Source organism: Primulina tabacum, chromosome 17, assembly GCF_025594145.1.
Source record: "Primulina tabacum isolate GXHZ01 chromosome 17, ASM2559414v2, whole genome shotgun sequence".
NCBI lineage: Eukaryota > Viridiplantae > Streptophyta > Magnoliopsida > Lamiales > Gesneriaceae > Primulina > Primulina tabacum.
Window position 1 is genome coordinate 30,552,560 of NC_134566.1, and position 24,581 is coordinate 30,577,140.

At 34.3% G+C, this 24,581-nt stretch overlaps 3 protein-coding genes across 7 annotated transcripts; 2 read left to right on the forward strand and 1 right to left on the reverse strand.

Moving 5' to 3' along the window:
- Nucleotides 1–855: 855 nt before the first annotated feature.
- On the reverse strand, nucleotides 856–6,212 carry LOC142530301 (putative methyltransferase PMT26). Of its 2 annotated transcripts, XM_075636067.1 has the most exons (9): nucleotides 5,778–6,212; nucleotides 3,912–4,994; nucleotides 3,680–3,829; nucleotides 3,107–3,377; nucleotides 2,822–2,932; nucleotides 2,563–2,737; nucleotides 1,761–2,033; nucleotides 1,451–1,645; nucleotides 856–1,355 (listed from the first exon to the last, which is right to left on the reverse strand). In XM_075636067.1, exons 2-9 carry the CDS (start codon nucleotides 4,956–4,958, stop codon nucleotides 1,127–1,129), a joined length of 2,451 nt encoding a protein of 816 aa, XP_075492182.1. In that variant the 5' UTR covers nucleotides 4,959–4,994; nucleotides 5,778–6,212; the 3' UTR covers nucleotides 856–1,126. The 2 variants fall into 2 exon arrangements, with proteins under 2 accessions (XP_075492182.1, XP_075492181.1); XM_075636066.1 differs by lacking the exon at nucleotides 5,778–6,212 and having other exon boundaries at nucleotides 3,912–5,075.
- A 3,230-nt stretch (nucleotides 6,213–9,442) lies between these two features.
- Nucleotides 9,443–14,133, forward strand: LOC142530988 (protein trichome birefringence-like 14). 4 transcript variants are annotated; one of them, XR_012816189.1, is made up of 6 exons: nucleotides 9,443–10,248; nucleotides 10,731–10,901; nucleotides 11,562–11,757; nucleotides 12,189–13,546; nucleotides 13,634–13,702; nucleotides 13,868–14,133. XR_012816189.1 is itself a non-coding variant. In XM_075636949.1 (4 exons), the coding sequence occupies exons 1-4, from the start codon at nucleotides 10,092–10,094 to the stop codon at nucleotides 13,015–13,017; spliced, it is 1,353 nt and encodes a 450-aa protein (XP_075493064.1). In that variant the 5' UTR covers nucleotides 9,443–10,091; the 3' UTR covers nucleotides 13,018–14,133. The 4 variants fall into 4 exon arrangements, 1 of the variants encoding a protein (XP_075493064.1); XR_012816188.1 differs by having other exon boundaries at nucleotides 12,189–13,702; XR_012816187.1 differs by having other exon boundaries at nucleotides 13,634–14,133.
- Nucleotides 14,134–19,734: 5,601 nt separating this feature from the next.
- LOC142531157 (alkane hydroxylase MAH1-like) lies at nucleotides 19,735–21,374 on the forward strand. The gene has a single exon (XM_075637222.1). The coding sequence runs from the start codon at nucleotides 19,804–19,806 to the stop codon at nucleotides 21,319–21,321; it is 1,518 nt and encodes a 505-aa protein (XP_075493337.1). The 5' UTR covers nucleotides 19,735–19,803; the 3' UTR covers nucleotides 21,322–21,374.
- The last annotated feature ends 3,207 nt before the right edge of the window (nucleotides 21,375–24,581 follow it).

Genomic DNA, 24,581 nt, shown 5'->3' on the forward strand with positions numbered 1-24,581 from the left:
ATATATATATATTGTGTGCGCGAATGATCAGTTTATTAAAAAAAAATATTATATGGGATGAGGTGTCGAATTTGTGACTGACCTGGCATCTGGTTGGACACGTTGACTCAATGGAGAAAAAAAATTCTAATTGGTTTATGGGAATTAAAAATAAATAAATTCGTTAGTATCTTTTGAATATTGAAATTTGATTAATAAAATGATATCGGAAATAAATAGTAATTTAAAATATTGGTGGCCGACTGCTGCTGCTGCTAAATAGGGTTGTATTTTGAGTTAAAGGACAACATACCTTCCATTTTCTTGAGTCAAGTCCCAAAGATTGTGTAAATCACATCTTTTAAATAATATAGCAACCTAAGTGCATCATTGATCGCCATTATAGGACGTATAATTTCCCCTTAAGAGTGTCAAACAAACATATAATAGTACAATATATCACTATCCAAATTATCACAAAAGCTGATTATCTCTATATATTACTAAATTATTATTGCCAAAGACTAGTTTTACAAGATTAGGTGCTACGAGGCAACTCTTCAATATTTACTAACATTGGGGTACAGAAACTTATTTTGATCAGTTTTTGGAACTAAAACCCGAGCTCACTCAAATAGCTTCGAGTCTAGATTTTACGCCCTGGAATCTCCATGGAAACGAGACTCTACGTGCTAACCGAACTCGACCCCATACAAGATACCCAAGTTTTAGCTAGCTTTAAAGCATTTTCAACATTTAGTTCAGCTCCACTCGTTTAACGTCCTCCGCGAGGTCGAACCAAGACATATTGATACCTTAAAATATCTGAGATATATGTAACATTTCAATAGATTCACCATAGGAAGACAAAATCTGTAAAGAAGAATCTCAGCAGTTTTGATTTCTGGAGTGTTTACACTTTGAAGTGTGTGTAAATGGCTATAATGATCTACTAGTAATACATTACAATGAAGCAAACCTCAAAAAACGAATGCAGAGCACTACTACTACACTAATTTGCTCGAAAACAATAGGGAAAATACAGTTATTACACATCTACATATGTATCCATACGAAAAAATACCTTAACTCCATGGCTGGCGGCTAATGAGATTCAAGAATTTCACCCGATGTATTTTCTAGTTCTTCAAGCAATGGCATATTGAACAGTCTCTGCTTCTTTAGGACGCCACGTGGTCTTTTGGGCACACAATAATCCTTCTTTGTCTTTAGAATACGTCATACGAATCTTCCACTGCATAGACTTGAAGATGTTCTCAAGTTCAGTAATGATCTCAACTGTGTCTCGGACTATAATATTTCCTTCGGGTCTCAAAATACGATCAACCTCAGCTACCAAGGCCATGAAGTTACACCTGTTGGAACCAACATGAAGAAAGGTAAGGACAAAATTGTAGAGGATAGACAGTGATAAAATTATATCAATGGAAACATGGAATATGAGACATACCTCTTTCTGATCTTGGAGAAAAGATGATCTGCATGGAGAAGATCGTACGATCTTGGATACGTGCTGAATGATTCACACCAATTGTGATAAATTCCAAATAGCCCTCGCTCGTAAATAACTGGTAATGTATCAGGAGCATCTACAGAGACAACGTTCATGACCCACAAATTCATATCTTTCATAGCAGCAGCAAATCTGAAAATGAGCCATCGATTAGCACAAGCCACGGCTACTTTCAAGAAAATGGTAAGTGGGAGACAAATGGGTTTATATGTTCCTCGGAAAAATTACAAGTGGATATTTTGTTTACCCTCCATAGACGGATCGCATGTCCATGACATTCCTGACTGTTGACCAGTTTATCCCAAGTCCATTTTGATATGATTTGCTCACAACACGTTTCCAATGTTCAAAATCTGCAGCAAAGTCTTCCGGAGCCGGTTTTCCATAAACTCCAACTTGTGAACTCAACAACCAGTAAGGTGGTTTTCCCACTCTAGCAGGCCACTGTTCAGGCCATTGAGACCCACGGTCGGATGGAGCAACAGGCACTTTGTGCATGCAAGCTTGTAAAGGCACATTCCTGAACATATCAAGATAAACCAAAATCAAACTTGCCTTGTACAATCCAACTGCTATTTTGTAATCTTTCTACCCTTGTCATATAGTAGGAATAGCATATGAATAGACTCTTCCATCAATTTCACCAATCATGTTATTACGCAAGAAAGATCACGAAGTAGTTACCACCAAAGCATATTTTGGATAGTCTCTTTTGCACAAATGCCGGGATTTGGGTGTGCCAGAATTTAATTGATAAATTACCAATTACAAAGGAAAGCCAGAAGGGTTGTATTACTCATCCCACATCAAATTGCGGGAAGTGTGTAAAGGGGTTTATAAATCTACACAGTGGAGTTTGCTAGTGAAGCATATCTGGTAGTGTATGGGCCCAGGGCTTGACAAATTTTAAGTCTGCACAACAATGAATTATTACTAGTTGATGCAGTGTTGTAAGATTTTCTAATGATGGCACTGTAAAATTTTCGATTTTCAACAGCAAGCTTTACGAATCAGAATCTTTCAAGAAGAATTTAGAACTTCGAACATACCAGGCAGCATTTGCATCATCAGAGTCTTTGCACAGTGGAGGATCATTGGATGGCCTTTGTTCATAGCACTCATTTGAAGCAGGCTTCTGATACACGGCAACTCCTACTCCGTTCACTCTGTCTTTGGTAATTGAAACTTCTTCCCAGCACATGGCTTTTGTCAGTTTCTTCATGGCTGTCAATATCACCAATAAAATGTTCAATCTGTAAGAACCAATGTACCATGTCAGCATCAAGGGACAGAAGATCTAGACTGTACCTTCCCAAATCTCTACATCTTCAGGAAGTTTCTGGTAAATGGGAGTTGCGGACCAAACAAAGAAACCACCAGGCCTCAGTAATCGATTCAGCTCCAAGAGAAGTTTACCACCTAAACATGTAATATGTCAAAGCAAAAAAATTAATGATATCTACAAAGATATCAAAAAGCTTTTTGTTCTCAAAGTAACGCTTCTCTTATAATTTTCCCATACAAATTTTAATTCAAATCCTTGTGGAATAGTCCAATGTTTTTAAACTAAAGTAGCAAGAATATCTGATGTACCTTCGATATGCCAAGGGACTCTACAACGTGCACAGTGGACAATGTCAAAAACTCTCCCAGGGTACGGAAGTCTCTTTGTACCCATAACAGCAGAGATAGCAGGTATTCCTCTTTCAAGTGCAAATTGAACCTGTGCTTCATGCTCGTCTTTTGGAGCCAATGACATGGTCAGGGCGCCCCTTTCAAAGAGAAATCCCCCAAAGCTAGCAACTCCACATCCAACATCCAATATGACTCGGGAGCGGTTTCCCCATGCGACTTGGGGAACAGACTATACAACAATCAATAATCAAGAATAAGACAACTACTTCATACAAATTAGCACTCCATCTATCATACGATGACTAATTTTAACAAATTTGACAACTGTCATATTTGACACAGTAAGTGAAGAGGGTACAATGTCGTTGATTACTTTTTCACAGACAACAGAACACTATAAATTTGCACAACACAAAGTTATATTTAGTCTTTTAACAAAAGGACAAAGAAAAGGCCATGAATCAAACCAACAATCTAGCAGCCACAAAGTTTCAAACAAATGCCAGATCCAGGACACTTTTAGCATTTTACCTGTTGTATAAAGTCGATGTAGTGAAGTGCACCATGCTTGAACTGAGTTCCACCACCAGGGAAGGTGAGGTATTCACCACTAACCTTAACCCAATTCTGGTGTCCTTTAATTTCTGCGAGCTTGGTATGAGGTACATTATGGTACCAAATCTGTCGAATGGAGTAATGAAGTATGATTAAGGATAACCGGAACCTAGACTATCAAGCGAGAACAAACACTTTGCTACTTTACCTTCTCTCGACTAGTTGACCACTCGATAGGGCGTTGGTATCCTTCAGGAAGTGGAACAAGGCAGGTTGGAGGATTTTCGGGGCAGTGCCTCTCCCTGTGTTCATAGTGCTTGGTTGATGGAAGTTTCCTAATGGCTGCCAAATTATCGAGGCATGGAATGTAATCCGTCCCAGCTGTTGTGTTGCACAGTTTCCAACCATAACCATTTTGAATCTCCGGCTCAGACGAATTTTGAGCTTCTTTCTCATTCTTTGACTCAATTGACTGAGTTGAAAATGACCCATTTTGGGTTGCTGATTCATTCAAAAGCTCTGATTGAGCTCCTGATGGAAACACCTCACTTGGCTTATCCTTCTTCTCAGCAGAATCTTGATCTGATTCATCTTTATTTTGATAATCTCCCTTTTCCTTATCGTTGTTCCCACCTGATTTTTCTTCAATTTTTTTCTCATTATCATCAGAATTACTTTCATTGGTCTCTCCCGCTTCAGAGTCTTTATTCTCAGTCTGAGATTCCTTATTTTCTTGATTTTCATCCTCATTTTCCGACTCCTTATTCGATCCATCATCCTTATTATCTTCTCCACCGTCTTCTTTGGTTTCTTCGGCAGGCTTTTCTTCCGGTTTGTCTTCCCGTTTCTCCTCAATCATCTTTTCGCTATCTTTCGACTGACTGTTATCTGTTTCCTCATTATTTGAAGTCCCATTAATGTCGCCTTTAGTCGCATCGTCAGGTAAATCACCGGGATTGTCCTCAAATTGCTTCGACTTTCCAGCATCAGTTGTCCCGCTGTCATCACCTGAATTGTTACTACTCTCGTTGCTAGTATCACTGTTGTTTTCAATATTGGTTTCAATATCATTTGTCTTCACGTCATTCTTGTTCTCCTTTGAAACATCAGTATTCTGAACAGGGACAACAGATGATGATGTCATCATCCACACCCCAACTAAGCAAAGGGCTACAAAAACCACTATTGTGACGGTTGAACAGTAGCCTGATGCTGATTTTCGACCATCAACTCTAGAATATTTTCCTAAAGCCATTCTTGAACTGGTAAGCGTCAATCAGCCAGTTTGATTCTACACATGTATGCGTCATAAACAAATTATGAGATCGGATCTCATCTTGTATTCATATTATTTCAAAGATTAGTTATCACTAGGCTTGTCAAAGCAAGGCAAATATCCTTTGCATTGACCAAGTCTGAGAAGTTTTGCTACACAAAATGATAAAGATTAAAAATCATCGCCTGTAATCTGTAAAATATTTTTCTAAGATTTAAACATATCACGAGTGGCAGATCAAACTCGAGATGACATTACCAATCCAGGTCTGATCAGCATAACTAACATGCACCAAGAAATGAGACTATAACTCCTGAAAGCTAGGATGATCTCATTAAAGAAAGTCAGTATAAACTGCATCATTTTAATAGACAAGATAAACGAAAGAGCAAACAATACCAGATCATCACAAGATGAAATCATCACAAATGGGAGAAAATGAAAATGACAAACAAAACAAAACAAAACAAATGTCAAAAAAGAAAGTTGTTTGGAATCAGACTGCATTTACTTCCAATCTTGCCGCCTAAAGATCTCGGAGCTAAATCTACATTTTTCTCTCTTAAACATCTGAAAATCAAACCAATCTTGTTTAAAGAACATCAAACTGATCAATACCCCAGATCAGAAACACACATCACACTTTATTCAAGAAATCAATCAGAACACAACCCAGAGAACAAGATCTAATAAAAAATCTAACAAAAGTCTGCCACAAAACATTAACATATTCAAGATTCACCCGAAGAAGGACGAACCCACGAACGAATCAACTGCAGCAGCTGGGATGTCAGTTACCTTTCTTTTTATCCTCGATACAAAATCCAATTCAGCGACGAGAACTTCGATCACTGACCCATTTTATGCTTACGACAGGCACAGCGTTCAACTCAGATAAACGGATTTGCTTACAAGAAACGTGTGCAATCATGGAAAAGTGGATGTCTCTCTGTGCGTATCAATTCTTAAACATACATACATAAAAGAAATGCGCAAGACACAGCAATAAAGGTTGGATCTTTTGGTGGGTTTCCCTTATTTCATTCAATGCAGCTGTATATTTTTTTCTTTTCTTTTCTTTTCTTTTCTTTTCTTTTTCTATTTTCTTGAGAGAATGGAGAAACGGAGGAGCAGAGGAAACCACAAGAATGCCGTGAAATTCTCACAGAGTGTGAGCGTGTATATATGTATTCATTTGCCTGGATTAAACATTAAATAAATGAGAGGTGATGCAGAGTGATGGCGCATATGAAGGGATAAAGTGAATAATAAATAAATAAATAAAATCCCAAAATATTTAGTTTTTATTTCTTTAAATTCAAAAATTCCATCAAAAAAATTCCAATTATAATTTATTTTTATTATTATTAAAATTAGGCAAAAACTTGTGTGAGACGGTCTCACGGGTTGTATTTTGTGAGACGGATCTTTTATTTGAGTCATCCATGAAAATGTATTATTTTTTATGCTAAGATTATTACTTTTTATTGTGAATATCGGTAGTGTTGATCCGTCTCACAAATAAAAATTCGTGAGACCATCTTACAAGCTATATTCTCTTAAAATTAATATGTAGGTGTGAAATGTGGGAAAATTTCATGCTTTTTTTATAAACTTTATATATTTTAAGGTGAAAATTTATCGTATATATTTAGTAAACTATTTATTTCATTTATGTTGTGCATTTAATGATCCTTTACTAGATTTTTATTTTTATTTTGCCAAATGTATGATGGTAGGTTTTTTAAATTTCTAATTTTAAATTTATTTTCTTCTGTTTGGATATTTGATTTATTAGGATTTCAAATCTTTCCCCTGTCTTAAACTTTTGTTATTAATAAATTGACAAAAATTTGTGTGAGATGGTCTCATAAGTCGTATTTTGTGAGACAGATATCTTATTTGGGTCATCAATGAAAAATTATTAATTTTTATACTGAGAATTTTATTTTTTATTGTGAATATGGGTATGGTTGACCTGTCTTACAGATAAATATTCGTGAGATCGTCTCACAAAAGACATTCTCAAATTGATTATACGAGATTTACCAAACATTGATATCTTTTAATTAAATTAAAACCCTTTGATTTCAAATGCAACAAATATATTAGTTATCAAAAAATTAAACCTAGCAAGTTTCACTCATAAATATAAATTTATAGGATTATAGTACTAAACTTTGGGAATTTTTGGTTTCATTCTTACTACCTTCATAACTCATTTTTAGGAAACATAAATCAGATAATTTATAATAAGATTGTTTGATATTGACAATCATCGAGATAGATTTTCTGTTAAAATAACTGATTTTTATATCATGATCTGTATTTTGATAAACGAAAAAATATTTTTTTTCTCGAATTATAAAACATTATAAAATGTTTTTCTCATATTTACCAAAATTTTGAACTTTAAATTAAATAATCATATCACTCGTAACAAAAACATTTCCTAATAATATAAATTCAATCTAGACGAGAACGAAAAACCCATCATATATAATAAAAATATATATACAAATGTTCAATATCAATAATTAGAGCTACCTATATGTGTAAGATGGGCAAAAATTATCAATGCTATAGAAAAGAGAGTTTTTAAAATTAACTTGAAACAAAAGTATTGCATGTTATACACATTAAAAATATTTTTGAATTATTTAGCAGTCATTTTCTCAATTAAGGGCTCTTTTTGTTAAATTATTTTTTTTTAAAGAAAGATAATAATAATAATAAAACATTTCAGGGAAAACCGTGTTGTACAGCTTGGCTGGCATTTTGAAATATTCGCGTCGGTGCATTTTTTTGATATTTATTGCTATTTTAGAGAAATCAACATTAAATTAGAAATTAAAAAAACAAGTTTCAATCAGGGGAAAAAATTATTTTCAACTTTGATACAAATAAATGTATATAAAAATAGTCCAATGATGCTAGGGTGTTGAAAAAATTTGTGTGAAACGGTCTCACGAGTCGTATTTTGTGAGACAGATTTCTTATTTGGGCCATCCATGAAAAATATGACATTTTATACTAAGAGTATTATTTTTTATTATGAATATCGGTAGGGTTGACCCATCTCACAGATAAAGATTCGTCAGACCATCTCACAAGAGACCTACTCGCTCGGTGTATAGTGACAAGAGTGAAACTTAACAAGCTGAGATGTTTGAGTAGGTGTTTGTTTGACCAATAATCAGAAGTTCGATGTCCATTATCAATATTTTTTCTATAAACTTGTTTGCAAATAATTGAATTAATTCGAGGGTTTACTCGATATACATCAAAAGATAACGATTACAAATTCTCGTATCGCTTAAGAAAGATTGAAACCCATGATCTATGAAGTTTTGGGTAAAATTTTTCTGTACGAGTTGTTGAAATAGACGAAAGATCTTAAGGTGCAATGGCAAGAATGAAACCGGAAGATTGAAGAAATTTTGGATTAAAGAAGGAGAAGAGAACATAGGTCAACGTCAAAGCAAGATCTACCGTCCATGTTGATTCAGACAGATTGATTGGCATGTTACGTTTGCATTTATTGTAGTAATTATTAATTAATAAATCGGTCTGATTTTCCACCGTCTTCACACCAAATTTCTTTTATTCTTTTATAATTTTTTGTCCACTCGTCAAAGCTTCGCTAGACTAATTTTGATAAGTAAAAATCTGTCTGAGATAATCTCGCGAATTTTATTTTACGAGACAGATTCTTTATTTGATTCGTTCATGAAAATTTATTATTTTTTTATGTTAAGAATATAATTTTTTATTATGAATATCCGTAGGGTTGACCCGTCTCACAAAAGATCTACATATTTTGAAAATAGATAATCTCCCCTCTTAATTCAATGGCTCGTTAATCCAGATACAATCACAATTTAGATATCGAGTCAATTTGATGAATATTTGATTTATGTTTGAAATAATTGAATTCGAGCTAAACTTTAATCGATCAATTTGTTTCAATGAATTTGATATAAAATTATTTTATTCGATAGTCGACGGCTTCAAATTTATTAATATAATGTAATAATATATTAAATAAATAATTTTTGAGTGTTTATTTTCAATTGTTGAAATATATCGTAATTATATGCTCGAACTCTTCGAACAAAATTCAGAAGAAAAAAAATATATTAAATTATTCAATCAAACTCGCTTAAAATTTGCTTCACAATTTCACAAATTTTTACTCGTCTCGTCTCGTCTCGTCTCGTCTTGAATATTATTGCAATTTTTATTAAAAATTTAGTTAGAACTTCTCAACCTTAACAAATAAAACATTAATATATCCACCGAAAATGGAAATATAAAAACCCGACCCAGATTAAGAATGTTGATAATGACCCGACCAAATTCGACTACTTTGCCCATACTATGTACGTGTTGGGTTCCGTAGTTCCATACACATCATTCACGAAAAGGAGCCAAAAGGACACGAGTTTGGAATTTTTGGGCAGATCTATCTTCATTTTGAATCCCAGTAATTTCCAAGTACGCATGCGTTTGAATGTAGACGTTTGTTGTCGAATTCAAAGCCTGCATTTTCATAATTCGCATTCGATTTTTGTTTTTGCTTTTGGCGTTTTTTTATAGGAAGGATGCAGCTCGTGATGTGTTTGTTTGTCTTTTATCTTCGTACTGTTGTTTTCAGGCCATTATTGGCTGTAATTTGAATTACATTGCGTGGAGTGATTTTTTTTTTCCGGTGATAGTAATTATGGTGATTAGCTTCTCTTGGCAATTGCCATTCAAACGTGGAATTTTCCCAGTAGTTTTTTTTAATTTTCTGAAGAGTAGAAAATTTAGAGCCTGGTTTTTGGGCCGGCATAGCTATTTGTTGAGGGGAACAGTAGCAACTGCATGCTGACTCTAATCGCGATGTGCCCTTAATTTCCCGCTCCCTCGAACTCTTCTTTTATGCTTATTTCTCGAAGTAATATTGATACGCTTGAACTTTTCGATACCCAGCTTCAACAACTCGAAGAAGCCAACATTTATAGAATTGATATGTTGTGAACGCCTAGTCTACATGCTCAAGTTTGCTGCAGAAAGGTGCCATTAGGTCTTGATTCTGTGGATTTTTTTTCCCGGAGTGTGCATAACGAGATGAAGGGCGGAAAGTTGGGTAGATTTTGGGGAAGGCAGTTTTCGTTTATTGTGGCTGCTCTTGTTTTCACCACCATATTTTTTTGGTCTTGGGAGAGTAATCCAATCCTTATGGGCCTGTTATCAGCACCAGAGCAGTTTACCACGCACACATCAGGTATTCACAGTTCCCGTACTTCTTGGTAGAATTTGTCACCCTCTGACGCAGCATTCGCAATCTATGACCCAGTTGATTACCTTCGCAAGTAGCTACTGATTTATATGGTATTTTTCTATGTATTGAACCCCTCTTCTAAGTTAAAAAACTTTGTGGACTTCAGTGTCTGAGGAAACATTTTGTGGTTATTTAGATGTGTGTTGCCTGTTTCAGACAAGGGTGAGGAGGTGTAGCTTAATGCAGATATACTTAATGGTTTGTGACTTTCTATCATTGTGGCACACATAATATGCGAAAACTGATATGGTCCATAGAATTATCATTTTTTCTCGGTAAGAATCTTGATCGTGAATCTGTTGGATATGTCAGCCTTGATCGAGGAGATACATTACACGCCTTTTCAAATCGAACACTATTTGAGTATAACTCCCCTTCGGTTTTCCGTTTGACTTTTCTCTACTTTAATTTGTTTTATATCACAGATCTTTTTGTGGAGGATGCTGCTGATTCTTCAATGTTGTTGAATTCCAAGGAACTGCTGACGGAGGAAGATTCGCATTCACAAGTAGTAGAAAGCACAGCATATGACAAGACTACAGAAAGTTCTGAAATAAAATATGAGAACAAGGTGACCTCTTCTTTTGAGAAGCAAGGTATGACATCATGTTTTCCACCTATCTGTTTAAATTTTTTCTCACTTTCCCTAAAGGAAGCGAATGTCAGTGCTGAAAGCTGCAAGATTTGAAAATTTGTCCAGTGGGGACAAAATTTTCTATAGGATTAATATGAAAAATTTATTCCATTGCGAAGGAGAGAAGATGGAAGTTGGCTTTTGATCAAGATGCAAGTTAAGAAAAAGCAACAAAAAGAAAGCCCAGTGACATTAATTACATAAATGAAAATAATATATTCATATTATTCAGAGTTATATTGGATGCCAGAAAATTTGAAAATCCCAGTGGGGCCAGGTGCCCTAACCTGTTTGATCATGCATGATCTGGGAAATTGGATATAATTTACCTAGGCTCTTCTGTGGAATTTATGCCAAAGTTTTGTTACAGATTTCATATATTTGAGTGTTATTTGAGAATTTAAACTCTGATATATGCTTGTGTGATTTAATAACTGCTGAGTTTTATCTATTTTGTTACGATGTTTTTCTCATGTCATAATTATAAACAGACGCCATTAAACTCTTCTTGGTACGGAGCCTACAGGCTACTCTGTTAGAAACCAGAGTTCGAGAATGTTTTCTTTGATTTGTAACAGATGCAAGTATTGTGCTTAATGTCTTCTGTTTTTTTATTCCACAGATTGTGATTATGCTAAAGGAAGATGGATTGCAGACAGTCGGAGACCTCTGTATTCTGGTTTTGGGTGTAAGCAGTGGCTGTCAGATATGTGGGCATGTAGATTAACCCAACGAACTGATTTTTCTTATGAAGGTTATCGTTGGCAACCCAACAACTGTGAAATGCATGAATTTCAAGGTGCTGAATTTTTGAGAAGGTAAGTTCTGTCTTTGAATACTATTAATCCTTACAATTTATCAAGTGTACTGCCTTTTATTTTACAATAATAGGTTTTTGAGCCACTTAATATTTAAGCTTTTGAGCTAAGAGTTTAAAGTAAGTACCCCATATTAGTCTTTATATTTATAGTTTTGTACTATTGAACATACTGTATGCTATGAATTATCAGTTACGTACCTTACTGAACAGTCATTAATATTTTTGGATCATTGGATTGCGAAAGAAAAAGAAAAAGGAAAATGGATTTCCAGGTACTGAAGAAAAGAAGCGAAACTCATCCAATATTTCATGACCAAACAAATAATAGCTATTCTGAAGCTGTATCAGCTAAATATAACCACATTGGAGTCATTTTGTTTGTAATAGACTGTTGTATATATTGATGAGCTTAACATAACTTCATTTCAGAATGCAGGACAAAACCGTTGCATTTATAGGAGATTCGTTGGGTCGACAGCAATTTCAATCTCTTATGTGTATGGTCACTGGTGGTGAGGAGAAGCCAGAAGTCGAAAATGTGGGATGGAAATATGGCCTTGTCAAGCCACCTGGGGCCATTCGTCCTGATGGATGGGCTTATCGATTTCCTGATACCAATTCAACTATTCTATATTACTGGTCAGCAAGCCTCTGTGAAATTCAGCCAATCAACGCCACCAATCCAGCCACTGAATTTGCCATGCATTTGGATCGTCCGCCTGCATTTTTGAGCCGATTTCTCAATCACCTTGATGTTGTTATCCTTAACACAGGACATCATTGGAACCGGGGGAAGTTCAGGGCAAACAGATGGGTGATGCATGCAAAAGGAAGGCCTGTCACTGATCGGAAACTTGCAGAAATGGGGAATGCAAAGAATTATGCAATACAAAGTATTGTCAGATGGCTTGATTCAAACATTCACTTGCGTCCACAGCTCAAAGGTTTTTTCCGAACAATATCACCCAGACATTTTTTAAATGGGGATTGGAACACAGGAGGTCACTGTGATAACTTGACTCCGCTGACCAATGGAGGCGAAGTGTTTCAAGAAAAATCAAGTGATCCCATCATCGAGTATGCCGTCGAAGGCACAGAGGTAAAGATTTTGGATATTACTGCGATTTCTCAGCTGAGAGATGAGGGTCACATATCTCGATACAATATAAAAGCATCGGTAGGTATCAACGACTGCTTGCATTGGTGTCTTCCCGGAATTCCTGATACATGGAATGAACTACTTTATGCACAGCTGTAGGATCTGTTTCATTTCTGAGGATGGCCTTACGTGGTCAAATGAAAGAAAGTTTTATATAGTATATATCTTTGCAATCCTCAGTCACCCTCTTTCAGATCAGATAGCTTGGGCTCGGGATTTTCCTTTGGTACACAAATTTTTGAGATGTGATGGGGGTTCGATTGAATATGATCACCAACAAGATGGTGCCAGAATATGTGCAACATTGTGCACGTAGATAGTTCTAGTAAACTGTATCCAATTAGCATATGATTGATTATAGCATTTATTGGCAGCGGGAAATGTACGAGCAGGTGATTCTTGCTTTACAATGTAACTGTGGCATCTGTAAGTGAGGAGCCTTTTGAGCGTTAAAAATGTAAAACAAGAACCTTTAAGTTTCTATGTTTAATACATACAATTGATAATATAGGGGCAACTGAATTATATAATATGTGAGGTAAATTGTTATCAACAGATTTCTTTTATTGAAGGAGTTGGATATGATACCATATCCAAAGAAGCACAAGTCACAGAAGATAGAAAGGAGGTAAATTGTAATTAACAGCTTTCTTCTCCTCTTTGTTATTCTCATGATAATTAACTTTGATGTTTGTGTCTCTCTTCTCTCATTCAGAATAGGCAGCCTCTTTGTCAACTTGCTTTATGTTTCTTATAGCTGAATGGCCATCCACAAAATATCAAGGTACGCTCCATCAATCTGCATTGAACAAGGGTTTTTATTCAACATTTAAGTCGTATCTAAGGCTCATGACTATAGGGTTTTTATTCAACATTTAAGTCGTATCTAAGGCTCATGACTATAGATGTCTCGAGAAAATTACTCTGACGTCTCTAAAATCTGGTCCAGTTACATCAGCGCTTCATGAGAGATTTAAATAATTATTGTGAGGCTGTGCCCTTTACAACAAGGGGAAAAATTCAACATTGCCTAAAACTTCAGGGAGGGAGTCTCCTAATTACCACTTTTACGGGCCTGATAAACAAAATGGAATCAGAGCAAACCCAGATAATATTGACGCAGAAAGTCACATCATATATGAATTGGAGAAGATCTGCATTGTGGACGGAATGCAACGGGGTTGTCATGTGTCCCCAACATGGAGGTTTTCTTTTTTTAAATTTTTTTTTTAAAACAGTAGACTATTTTAACAAATCGAATCATCGCTCCGAACAGCTGAAAACAGATGTGAAGAAATGGTTCAGTTGTAGATCCTTAACCCATAGTCATGGAGAGTGACTAGGTGTTTATATAACTAGACAATTCTTCACTGCTGTGGTGCTCTGAAGTTCTACTGTCAGAGTTAAGCCAGTGCTGCATACCTGCTTTTGTTACTACTGATATCACTTTTGTCACTATTTATATTGTTTCGGTTCTTATTGTCATCAACACCCAGAAATGTAATCTTCCACCAATCTTTCCCACATTGTCTCTCCAACAAACGAACTTTTGAGCTCTTTTTTGACTTGGACTTTTTCTTGAAAGTTGAAACTCAGTGCTCCAGGTAAGTGCATCTTCAACAAGAAAACTCCACTCTCCATGTCTTCATTCCTGCATATTTTATTACCTTTATTTTGACCATTCTGTGGGATTCTTGTTTCTGTCTTAGGCATCGGTTCCTCTTGTACGAATATTACTTCCTTTTCTTCCACGGACTTCCTTACTTTTCTCATCAGTCAGATATTTCAAAGAGAGTTCATATGAAGATTCAGGCATGCCTTTAATCTTTTCAATGAGCTATTTTCACCATCCAAGACCCGTAAACGAGACGTTGGCGACAGACAACCATTGTTGTGATCATATGGCTGCAATGGAGAAGCTTGAATTTTCTTGGGAATTCTTCTCCAAAATGGAGGAGAATAAGTAATAATTGATCCTCATTATGCGTTTGAATTTGGAACTCTATCTCAATGCCTTCCGATTCGCCGTAACTTTGTTGCTGATGATGGTTTGGTGTAATATTTTCCTCCCAAAACTTGGGATCATTTGATCTTTCCATCATTCAAACACAAGATGAAAGTATCAGAGATTATGAAAGTAGTGATTTAGTAACAGATTGGAATGATTGTATATTTGTGGGAAGACCAAGTCAATGTCAAGTCTTGCCTTCTATTCAGTAGCGGAGTCAGGAATCCGATTCTATCCGAGCTAGAATTTTAAACTCTAAAATCCTTAATATTTTAAAATTAATCTATTCGGGTTAATATCAAATTTATCTAAAATTATACAAATAGATAAAATTTTTGGACCATCCGGGTTAAACCCCGGGTGAAAAGCACAGTGACTCCGCCCCTGCTTCTACTAATGGATAATAGAGTGTCTTCCATTTTTCCACTTGTTAATGCAAGAATTCTTCGACTCCAAATTTCCCATCTCCACTGTCTAATCATATTCCAATAAAAAAAATAGAATTATAACAAAATAATGTTCTCGTCTGCCCAATAGAAGACAAAGATTTCGTCTTGCAAGCAAATTATACGATTCAAATTGATGTTTTTAATAACAATTCTAATATTGTTGATTTCGCACGCAAATTATACGGTTCGAAGTAATGTTTTTAATAACAACTCTAATATTGTTGATTTCGCATGCAAATTACATATGTTTATAATAAAAAATAATATTTTTGACATAAGAAATAACTTTTTTAACGAGTGATCCCGTCTTTCGGAGAAATCTCTTTGATAGCTGCAACTTACAACAATAAATGTTTGACAATTATTTTTCTGCCGCAACTAAAAGTCTATTTTTATTTTCAGAACTCGTTCTAATTTGGTTAACACGATGAGTTTAATAATTTATTTTATAAAGTAGAAAATTAAAAAAATCTAAATATTTTAGATTTTAGAGCAACCAAGTATTGCACGCACCGATGACCATGCAAGGTCTTTTAATGAAATGTGTAGTTAGAGTAGATGCTTTGCAAGTCAACTGTTGGCTATGGATTTTATTGACTCAGTTGTAATTAACAATCTTTATTTTAATATAATTCATTATTTCATGGTTTGTTATTTCTTTATCTGTATACCCATGTTATCAAACATAGATAAAGACCTTGATTATACTTTAATACAAATGAATTGTAATTCGATGTTGAAACTCGTTTGTAAACACTGTATAATCTAAATTCGTTCCTAGTCGATTCAGCCGCCTAAAACATGGATAAAGGTCGCTTGAACTTGAGACTAGCATCTGTGATGTTGTGTACTGCATTTCTTGGTAAGGGCATAGAGATGTCCAAACATGCAGATGGGTAGTCATATAATGATTATACCGAACAACCCTCCCTCGAACTTTCCAAGTGGTTATCATTCATCGAGAGGATAAGTCCGTGGTTATGATTGTACATCATTAGTCCTTACGACCCGGGACAACACTGAGACTCTATATGCTAGGGCTGTGCTTTGACTCGTTTACCGGCTCCAGGAGAGTCATCAGGTGGCGAGGTTGGGTACAGTTGCGACACATATAGGAGCCAGTGCATTGTAGTCGGGGATTCACCGCTCACCTGCGGGTGTGGATATCCTATGTGATATGATGTAATAATAGTGCATGGAATCTCTGGCCAAAGTATGAGATGTATGTTGGAGAAAGAGTTCTCCAATAGTACACGCGATGTCACTATTAAAGTTATCACATTATGATCGAATTAATATGCAACCCTCGATGAACCAATGGTTGCAGATTCGATCGGGATATATGAGATGAAGGGACCGTACTGTACGTTAATCATAATCGACTGGTTCTTGCAAGCACTATCAGTGATACCTAGGGGATCATGGGGCGATGCTACTAGACGCTCTTACCATGATCCGATGGGTGCAATCAGAAATGAGTTCTGACATTCTTGATCAAAGATGTTGATGAAAAAAATGGGGCTAACTAGGGTAAGCCCGAATAAAGGATTATATCCTGAATCACAAAGAGTTGTGAACACGGCTAGCTGTATCTCTGAACCATTGAGGGTCACACAAGCACTGGATCGTTTGTTCCCGTTGAGAGAATAAATTCAAGAAGTTGAATTTATATTATAGTAAATTCAAGGAGTTGAATTTATGATAATTAAATTTTGAGAGAATAAATTCAAGGAGTTGAATTTATAAAAATTTGATAATTTAATTTATTAAACTCAAATGTTGGGTTTATTAAATATTAAATTTTGGAGGTGATGAAAATTCAAGTAGTTGAATTCATAATTTAAATAATAAATTCAAATGTTGAGTTTATAATATATTTAATTAATTAAGCTCAAAAGTTGAGTTGATTAAATATTAAATTAAAATTGGTGGTAAGTATGTTTAATGGGCTTGTAGAATCAACATACCATATAATTAAAGTTTTAATGGACTTTGATTAAATTAATTAAACTAGTTGGGCTAGCCCAATTAATTAAATCAAGCCCATTAATGTTAATTATGTTATTAGGTCATGAGATAATTATATAAAGGGATTGAGAAGTCAAAACCCTAGCCTCCAAGACCACCAAATTTCGAGAATCCCAACCCCAAGGAAAGAAAATAATCGGCCACCTTCTTTTGAGAAGGGTTTTTGAGCCGTCTCTCAAATAATCTTCTCATACGTTAAATCTCTTCCAATATTTCTAGTGCAATTTGGAAGATGATCAAACAATTCAGTTGTGGACCTGATTAGACGACACGAAAGGAGTCTCTTGAAGAAAGTTCGTAGGGATTCATCAAGAGTCAGATCTGTAATACCGGATTGGTTGATGTCCAGTGATTAATTCACCAAAGGTATAACGATTATAATATCCTACGTATGTTTTTGTTATAATCATACGAGCGCCCAAAGCAAAACACATTTTGAATGTCAAGATCTAAAATTTTTAAAATTTCCGCTGCGTTTGGGCGCGTAGAAAACCATATCCAACATGTGTGTGAAATTAAACTTTTTCAAACTTTATAGTTTAGGCTGCAATTTTCTAATACATATTGGCCACACGTTAAGTAGACCTATGCCATTTTGATCCGACTTTAGGAGTTTGGTATCACATTTGGGCAGGGCACCTCTATTTTATCTACTAGCGGTCCGAAACACGCGTTTTATCTGTGAAAAATTTAAGATACATCGAAGTCGTAAGTATATAAGACGGTTGTTATTTCTATTTGGATGAAAAATTGAAAAGATTTGAGCTAGTTTAATTAAGACGAAAAATTGAATATGAGGTGAGTGAAGCTTTAATTACATTTGTAATATATTTGCCTTTAAAAATTGCATTTTTTTAACTCAATCAAATTAAATTGAGACTGGGAATCAAATTGAAAATGTTTTTTTTAAAAAAATTGACTAGTCTTATATTTATTGAGCAGCTTGCAACTTGGAACCATTTAAGACAATTAAGGAAAGATTTTCAAGTTGCGTTTGGATTGAATATATTTAAAATGAATTGATATCAAATTTTCAATTCAAAGTCCATTTTCTCCTACAAATAAATATTTGTATGAATTTTAAAAGTACTTGGAACTATATATCAAAACAAATTCATGGATTTTTTTTGATAAATTAATGGGATCAAGTATTTTTTTATAATTAAAAAATTTCAAAACCTCCCGCCCGAACGCGTCCTTAAATTTTGATAAAGATCGGATTTTTAACCTATAATATGATAAGTTAAATGCAAAAAACTTTTGAAAATTGGAGATACAATATTAAGTTGTTTTAGAAAAATTAGATGACAATATTTTTTTAAAAAGTTGAATTCTATATTTCAAAGGAAGACTGCTTGATTCTCACTTGGGACATTATTGTTAGAAAATAAAAACGTCAATTTTATCATATGATGTCGATTTGGACAAGTATCTATTTTTTTTAGCTCAAACACTTTTTTAAAAAAATTAGCAACGATTTTTGGTAAAACATTCACTAAACTAATTATATGAAAACCACGTCGTGACTAGTAAGTCGGCCACTGTTTTTTTTTATAAAATTTTAGTTAAAAAAATTTACGCCTCTATTTTTCTTTAATTCCTTCTCACATCAGAATCTCGAATCAATTAATCTATAACATAAAATATAATAATAATAATACATGGGATTTAATTATTTATATTCATTTTCAATTAAGCCGCTCGAGTGAAAAATGGCGTTGGAAGACCGGCACTGGCATTCTAATATTTTAATGTATAAAATACAACAAATAATGTTTGACCTTCCTATTACAATAGTTTTAGTAAACATGAAGCAAGGAGTAAATAAACAATTGGAATTTTAGTCAAGAAATGTTCAAATTCAATGAAACTGGCAAATTCTTGACTTTGAAAGATATACGTGCATGAGTAAAAATAGTACTTGGATGTGTAATCTCTCGAGAAGTTCTCATGCGTCAAGCTACTGAAGTTATGCCATTTGATTTGGTTGACTAGGCCGGCCATAAAGCAGTCATGTCAAATCTTAACGGGTAATACAGTCTTTATTGGAGACACTACCATTAATAAGAAAATGTTAAAACCGATGTTTAAGTGGTATGAGACATCACTGGCAGATAGACACGAACCTCTTCGAACTCACGGACCTCACGATCCGACCCATTAGTACTTAAATATGTGCACTTTGGGCTGTCACGAGTATAAGACAATAAAGTTGCACACTGACTAAAGTGGTATACGATTGATCCTGAAAATAAATATACACCTAATTATCAGGATATTTAGATAGGGAACGTGTATATATGGATTTGTGCTGCTGATTAAATCTCCCGAGTCAAAATACTGTTTTTTGAGTTATAAATAACCCTTCAAACCAAATATTGAGAAGTATCAAAAAAAAGCATGGCATTTCTTGAAATCTTGTTGGTAGTCGTACTTTGCGTTCTATTCCTTGTTTTTGCCCCCAAAGAAAGCCTCCCATGGAATTGGCCATTCGTAAAAATAATGCCCACCATGTACCTCGAAAACCACAAAATATACGACAAAACTGCGCAAATGTTGTCACAAAACAATGGAACAATATTGTTCAAAACATCATGGATTTCGAGCATTGATATCTTGGTCACTTCTGACCTTGCCAATGTGCAACACATCATGAACTCGAAGTTCTCGATCTACCAAAGGGGATTAGCATTCAAAGACGTGTTCGATTTTCTCCGCGACGCGGCGTTCAACAAGACTCTTGATGAGTGGAAGGAAGAAAAGAAGATCACTCATGCATATTTCAAGCAAAACGACTACCACAAGACTACTCCAAAGATTATTCATCACACACTCGAGAAAGGCCTGGTCCCGATTCTTGAACACGCCGCAGAATTGGATGTAGATATTGATTTGCAGTCTTTGTTCAACAGATACATGCTTGATGCAACATGTATCTTGGGGACGGGATTTGATCCGGGGTCACTTCGAATTGGATTCCCTGAAACTCCCTTGTTGAATGTGATGGATGACATAGCTGAGGCAGCGTTTTATCGCCACATATTGCCTGAGAAAGTGTGGAAGCTGCAAAGGTTTCTGAATATTGGAACGGAGAAGAAAATGGCTGAGGCTTCGGAAACGTTCAATGGAATACTCGAAGATTATGTATCCAAGAAACAAGAATTATCAGCTAATGGTAATGGAGAAGATGGGGACGATTTCGACGTGTTGAAGTTTTATATGGATGAGACAGCTAAACAAGAAATGAAAAAAGGATTAAACAAGCATTTAGAAAAGGCATTCTTTGCCTCAAATCTGATGGCCCTTTTATTTGCTGGAAGAGACACATCTGGTGCACTCTTAACTTGGTTTTTCTGGCAAATTTCAAGAAGCCCTTTAGTGAAAACCAAGATTTTACAAGAAATCAATCAAAATTTCCCTAAAATAGCATCCCAAAAGCATATTTTTTCCGATGTAGATGAATTGAGCAAACTAGTATACCTCCACAGTGCCTTGAGTGAAGCCCTAAGACTTTTTCCAACTGCACCATTTCTCCTTAGAGTACCAAATCAAGAAGATGTGCTTCCAAGTGGCCACAAAGTGAATCAAGATACAAAAGTCATGATTTGCTCATACGCAATGGGGCGAAATCCAGAGATTTGGGGCGAAGACTGCTGTGAATTTAAGCCTGAGAGATGGGTTTCTGATAAAGGAGGGGTTAAACATATTTCATCGACTAGTTTCGTCGTGTTCGGTTCGGGGCCCTGGACTTGTCCTGGTAAAGAATTAGCCTTCACAAGAATGAAAGCTGTCTCAGCTACAATTTTACATAATTTCCATGTTCATATTTCTGAAGGGCAAACCATTGTTCCGGGTGTTTCTGCCATTCTTACCATGAAGCATGGCTTGAAGGTTACAGTTTCAAAGAGATGGGAGTAAGTTGTAATAAGAAAATATATATATTGTGACTTTAGATCCATCTAACACTTTTTTTTATTGAGTTGGATTGGATAATAGATTTGTCACACAAAAAATTGACTCTTGAGACTATCTTATAAAAATTTTGTGTATTTTATAGACAAATGTTAAAACGATATGTCTTATATTTTAAAGTTTTTTAGTAAAGGTGTCAAAACGAGTTAGGCGAGGGAAGACAAGCGTTTTAGGCAAGGCGGGTTGGGAACCACTCCCATCTAACCCATCTATTTTAGTTGGCGGAGCGGGCCAACCTAGTGGACTTGCGTGTAATTTGATGGGTTAGGGTAGTCCAGCCCAAAATCTTCCACAACTTATCATTAGGCTAGGCGGGGCGGGAAGGTGTTGAAAAATTGATAACACAACTCAACTATTTTATATGGTGGACATATTAATCTGATAGATCTAACTCGGTTTGACATCTCTATCTTTTAGCGATAAATTATTTTGAGGGAAAAAAATTCACCTCCGGCCATGGCCCCAAAAAAAAATGTAGATCTATTCCTAGTAGTAGTACTTGTATGACAGAATTGTAATGTTTATTACCTACGTTGGGTTGCAAATATAAAGAAGTCGAAACGTGTCAATCCTATCGATATTCACAATAAAAAGTAATACTTTTAGCATAAAAAATAATGTTTTTTCATGAAAAACCCAAATAAGATATCTGTCTCACAAAATATGACATGTGAGACTGTCTCATCTAAGTTTTTGCCAATATAAAGAAATTGGATCTCAGTTTGATTTTTAACAGAAACAATAAGCAGTTGATCCTTAATGTGGCAGATGCCTTTGTATGATATCTCCAAATATAATTAATTTTCGTCTATATTGCACTCACATGCTGAATTTATGTTATAAAAACAATTTACTTTTGATATATTTTTTTAAAAAAATATATTGTATTTAATTTATACATAATGTTTGGTGCGTTTAATTTATAATAATTTATACAGATGAAACTTGTTTGAACAAAGTCTAACATAATTTAAAAGACCTAATGAAGTATACAATTTGAACAAAATCTCACGATATAATTGTTATAAATATCGTCGTACGATATATTTGTTATTTTTTTAGCTTTATACATAGTTTAACGAATAAATTTTTTTCCAAAAACAATACAAGTTTTACTTTTCAAATATATTGATAAATGATTGATCGTGAATTTGATTTCTCCTGTTAATTAAGTAATTAATCCTGCTTTGGTCAACAATTGTTTTATTTCCTACAAGCGTATCATATTTGCCGCACAAGTTCACTTATCAGACAAGGCACCGTTTAATTTGTTTCCGAGGTTAAAACATTATATTACAAAACATCATTGTTTATATAATATTTGACTCAAATTTTACAAATAATTAAATCTAGTCATATATCATTAAATATATATTAATTTTTCGATCTCTATATTATACTTTCTCTGTCGTCTCGTCCCATGAATCAAACAGTTCATAAAAAGATTTAAATCAACTAAGAAGATGGTTTTGTATTAGATCGTAAGAATTAATTATGCATAACTTTGAGTAGAAACATACTAGATTAAAATTAGAATTGATTATAATTTGTAATTAAAATATTTTAAATACAACGACCTAATTTGCTCTAGCTTCGATTTTATTTTTAGAAAACTGATATCATTTCATTTTATGAAGGTAAGATATATGTGGCGATGGAGAGTGGAGAGTTCACATGCGATGGGTACATCACTTCAAAATATTATTAACTCATGACATTTATACTTATATAACATTTTGACGTCACAAGATTTTGGCAAGAACATATCGTGAAATATCACATCAGTAGTCTCTTCAAAAACTGCTGCATTAAATATCTCGACGATGTTAGCAAGAACATCTTCTCGAACATTAAAAAAATGTGGTGAGATGTTCATCAGAACATCGTCGAAACATTAATGTAGCAATGTGTGCGATGACTTTGCATCATGAAAGGGTACTTGAGAGTAATACCTTTGGGGCCTTTGAGTTTGTAGAAGAATACCCTATTAAATTATATTAGTTTGGTAATTTATAATTTCTTCCAATTGGATATCTTTTTTTACTTTAGTAGTAATTTTAATGTTATACATGTTTAATGATTGCTTTTATATTTTTATTTGAACTCGTTCAATTTGTTCCCTTTCTAGCTTAAATTATTGAGTAGGTCTATTGTGAGACGGTCTCACGATAGACCTACTCAATAATTTAAGCTAGAAAGGGAGTCTCACGAATCTTTATCTGTGAGACGGGTCAATCCTACTGATATTCACAATAAAAGGTAATATTCTTAGCATAAAAAAATAATATATTTTCATGGATGACCCAAATAAGATATCCGTCTCACAAAATACTACTCGTGAGACCATCTCACACAAGTTTTTGCCTAAGTAGGTCTCTTGTGATACTGGTCTCATGAATCTTTATCTGTGAGACGGTCAACACTATCGATATTCATAATAAAAAGTAATACTCTTAGCATAAAAAGTAATATTTTTTTATGGATGACTCAAATAGAAGATATGTCTCACAAAATACGACCCGTGAGATCGTCTCATACAAGTTTTTGCCAAATATTAAGCCTAATTTTAATATTTTATTTCACGTTATAATTTTAGTGGACTTTTTAAAACCTTATAAATTGCACACCATGTTTAAATAGAGATAATATCATAATGATAAAAGTAATTAATAGTCATTTTGCAGTTTGATATTATTATATTTAAATGGTGTCATACCATAATTATAAAAATCAATAAAATAAATAAATTTTAATTTGAAATAATAAAATAAAAAACAGAGGGGCTAAATATAAATTTAAAACAATGAATTTTTTTAAATAAAAGAAAGACAAAAAACAGATTATGACACCATTTTTGTCTCTGTTATAGAGATTCTTAATAAATAACTAGCAAATGACGTGCACACGTTTCTTGTGTAATATTATGCATATGAATCATGATCATGTCATTAATAGATCGAGTCGATTCATAAAATTTTATTATACTTTGTAATTATTATTTAAATAAAGATAATGTAATTGTATTAAATATGTTATTTATAGAGAATATTTGAAATTATAAAATTTTACAATATATTAGATAATATAGTTATGAGTAAATTATATGAAAAATATTACTTATCTAAATGAATAGAGTATTTTCGTAAAAATTAATTAGTGTCATAAATTTGGACTACTAAAGACATCAACATTTATATACACTATAG

Excerpts from the sequence above, each read along its gene's own strand:
- LOC142530301 (XM_075636067.1), bottom strand. The coding sequence starts at position 4,958 with ATGGCTTTAGGAAAATATTCTAGAGTTGATGGTCGAAAATCAGCATCA. Across the intron at positions 2,933-3,106 it reads AGTCCCTTGGCATATCGAAG|GTGGTAAACTTCTCTTGGAG; the intron begins GTACATCAGATA and ends TTACATGTTTAG. Across the intron at positions 2,034-2,562 it reads GATGATGCAAATGCTGCCTG|GAATGTGCCTTTACAAGCTT; the intron begins GTATGTTCGAAG and ends TGATATGTTCAG.
- LOC142530988 (XM_075636949.1), top strand. The coding sequence starts at position 10,092 with ATGAAGGGCGGAAAGTTGGGTAGATTTTGGGGAAGGCAGTTTTCGTTT. Across the intron at positions 10,249-10,730 it reads GTTTACCACGCACACATCAG|ATCTTTTTGTGGAGGATGCT; the intron begins GTATTCACAGTT and ends TTTATATCACAG. Across the intron at positions 11,758-12,188 it reads GGTGCTGAATTTTTGAGAAG|AATGCAGGACAAAACCGTTG; the intron begins GTAAGTTCTGTC and ends ACTTCATTTCAG.
- LOC142531157 (XM_075637222.1), top strand. The coding sequence starts at position 19,804 with ATGGCATTTCTTGAAATCTTGTTGGTAGTCGTACTTTGCGTTCTATTC.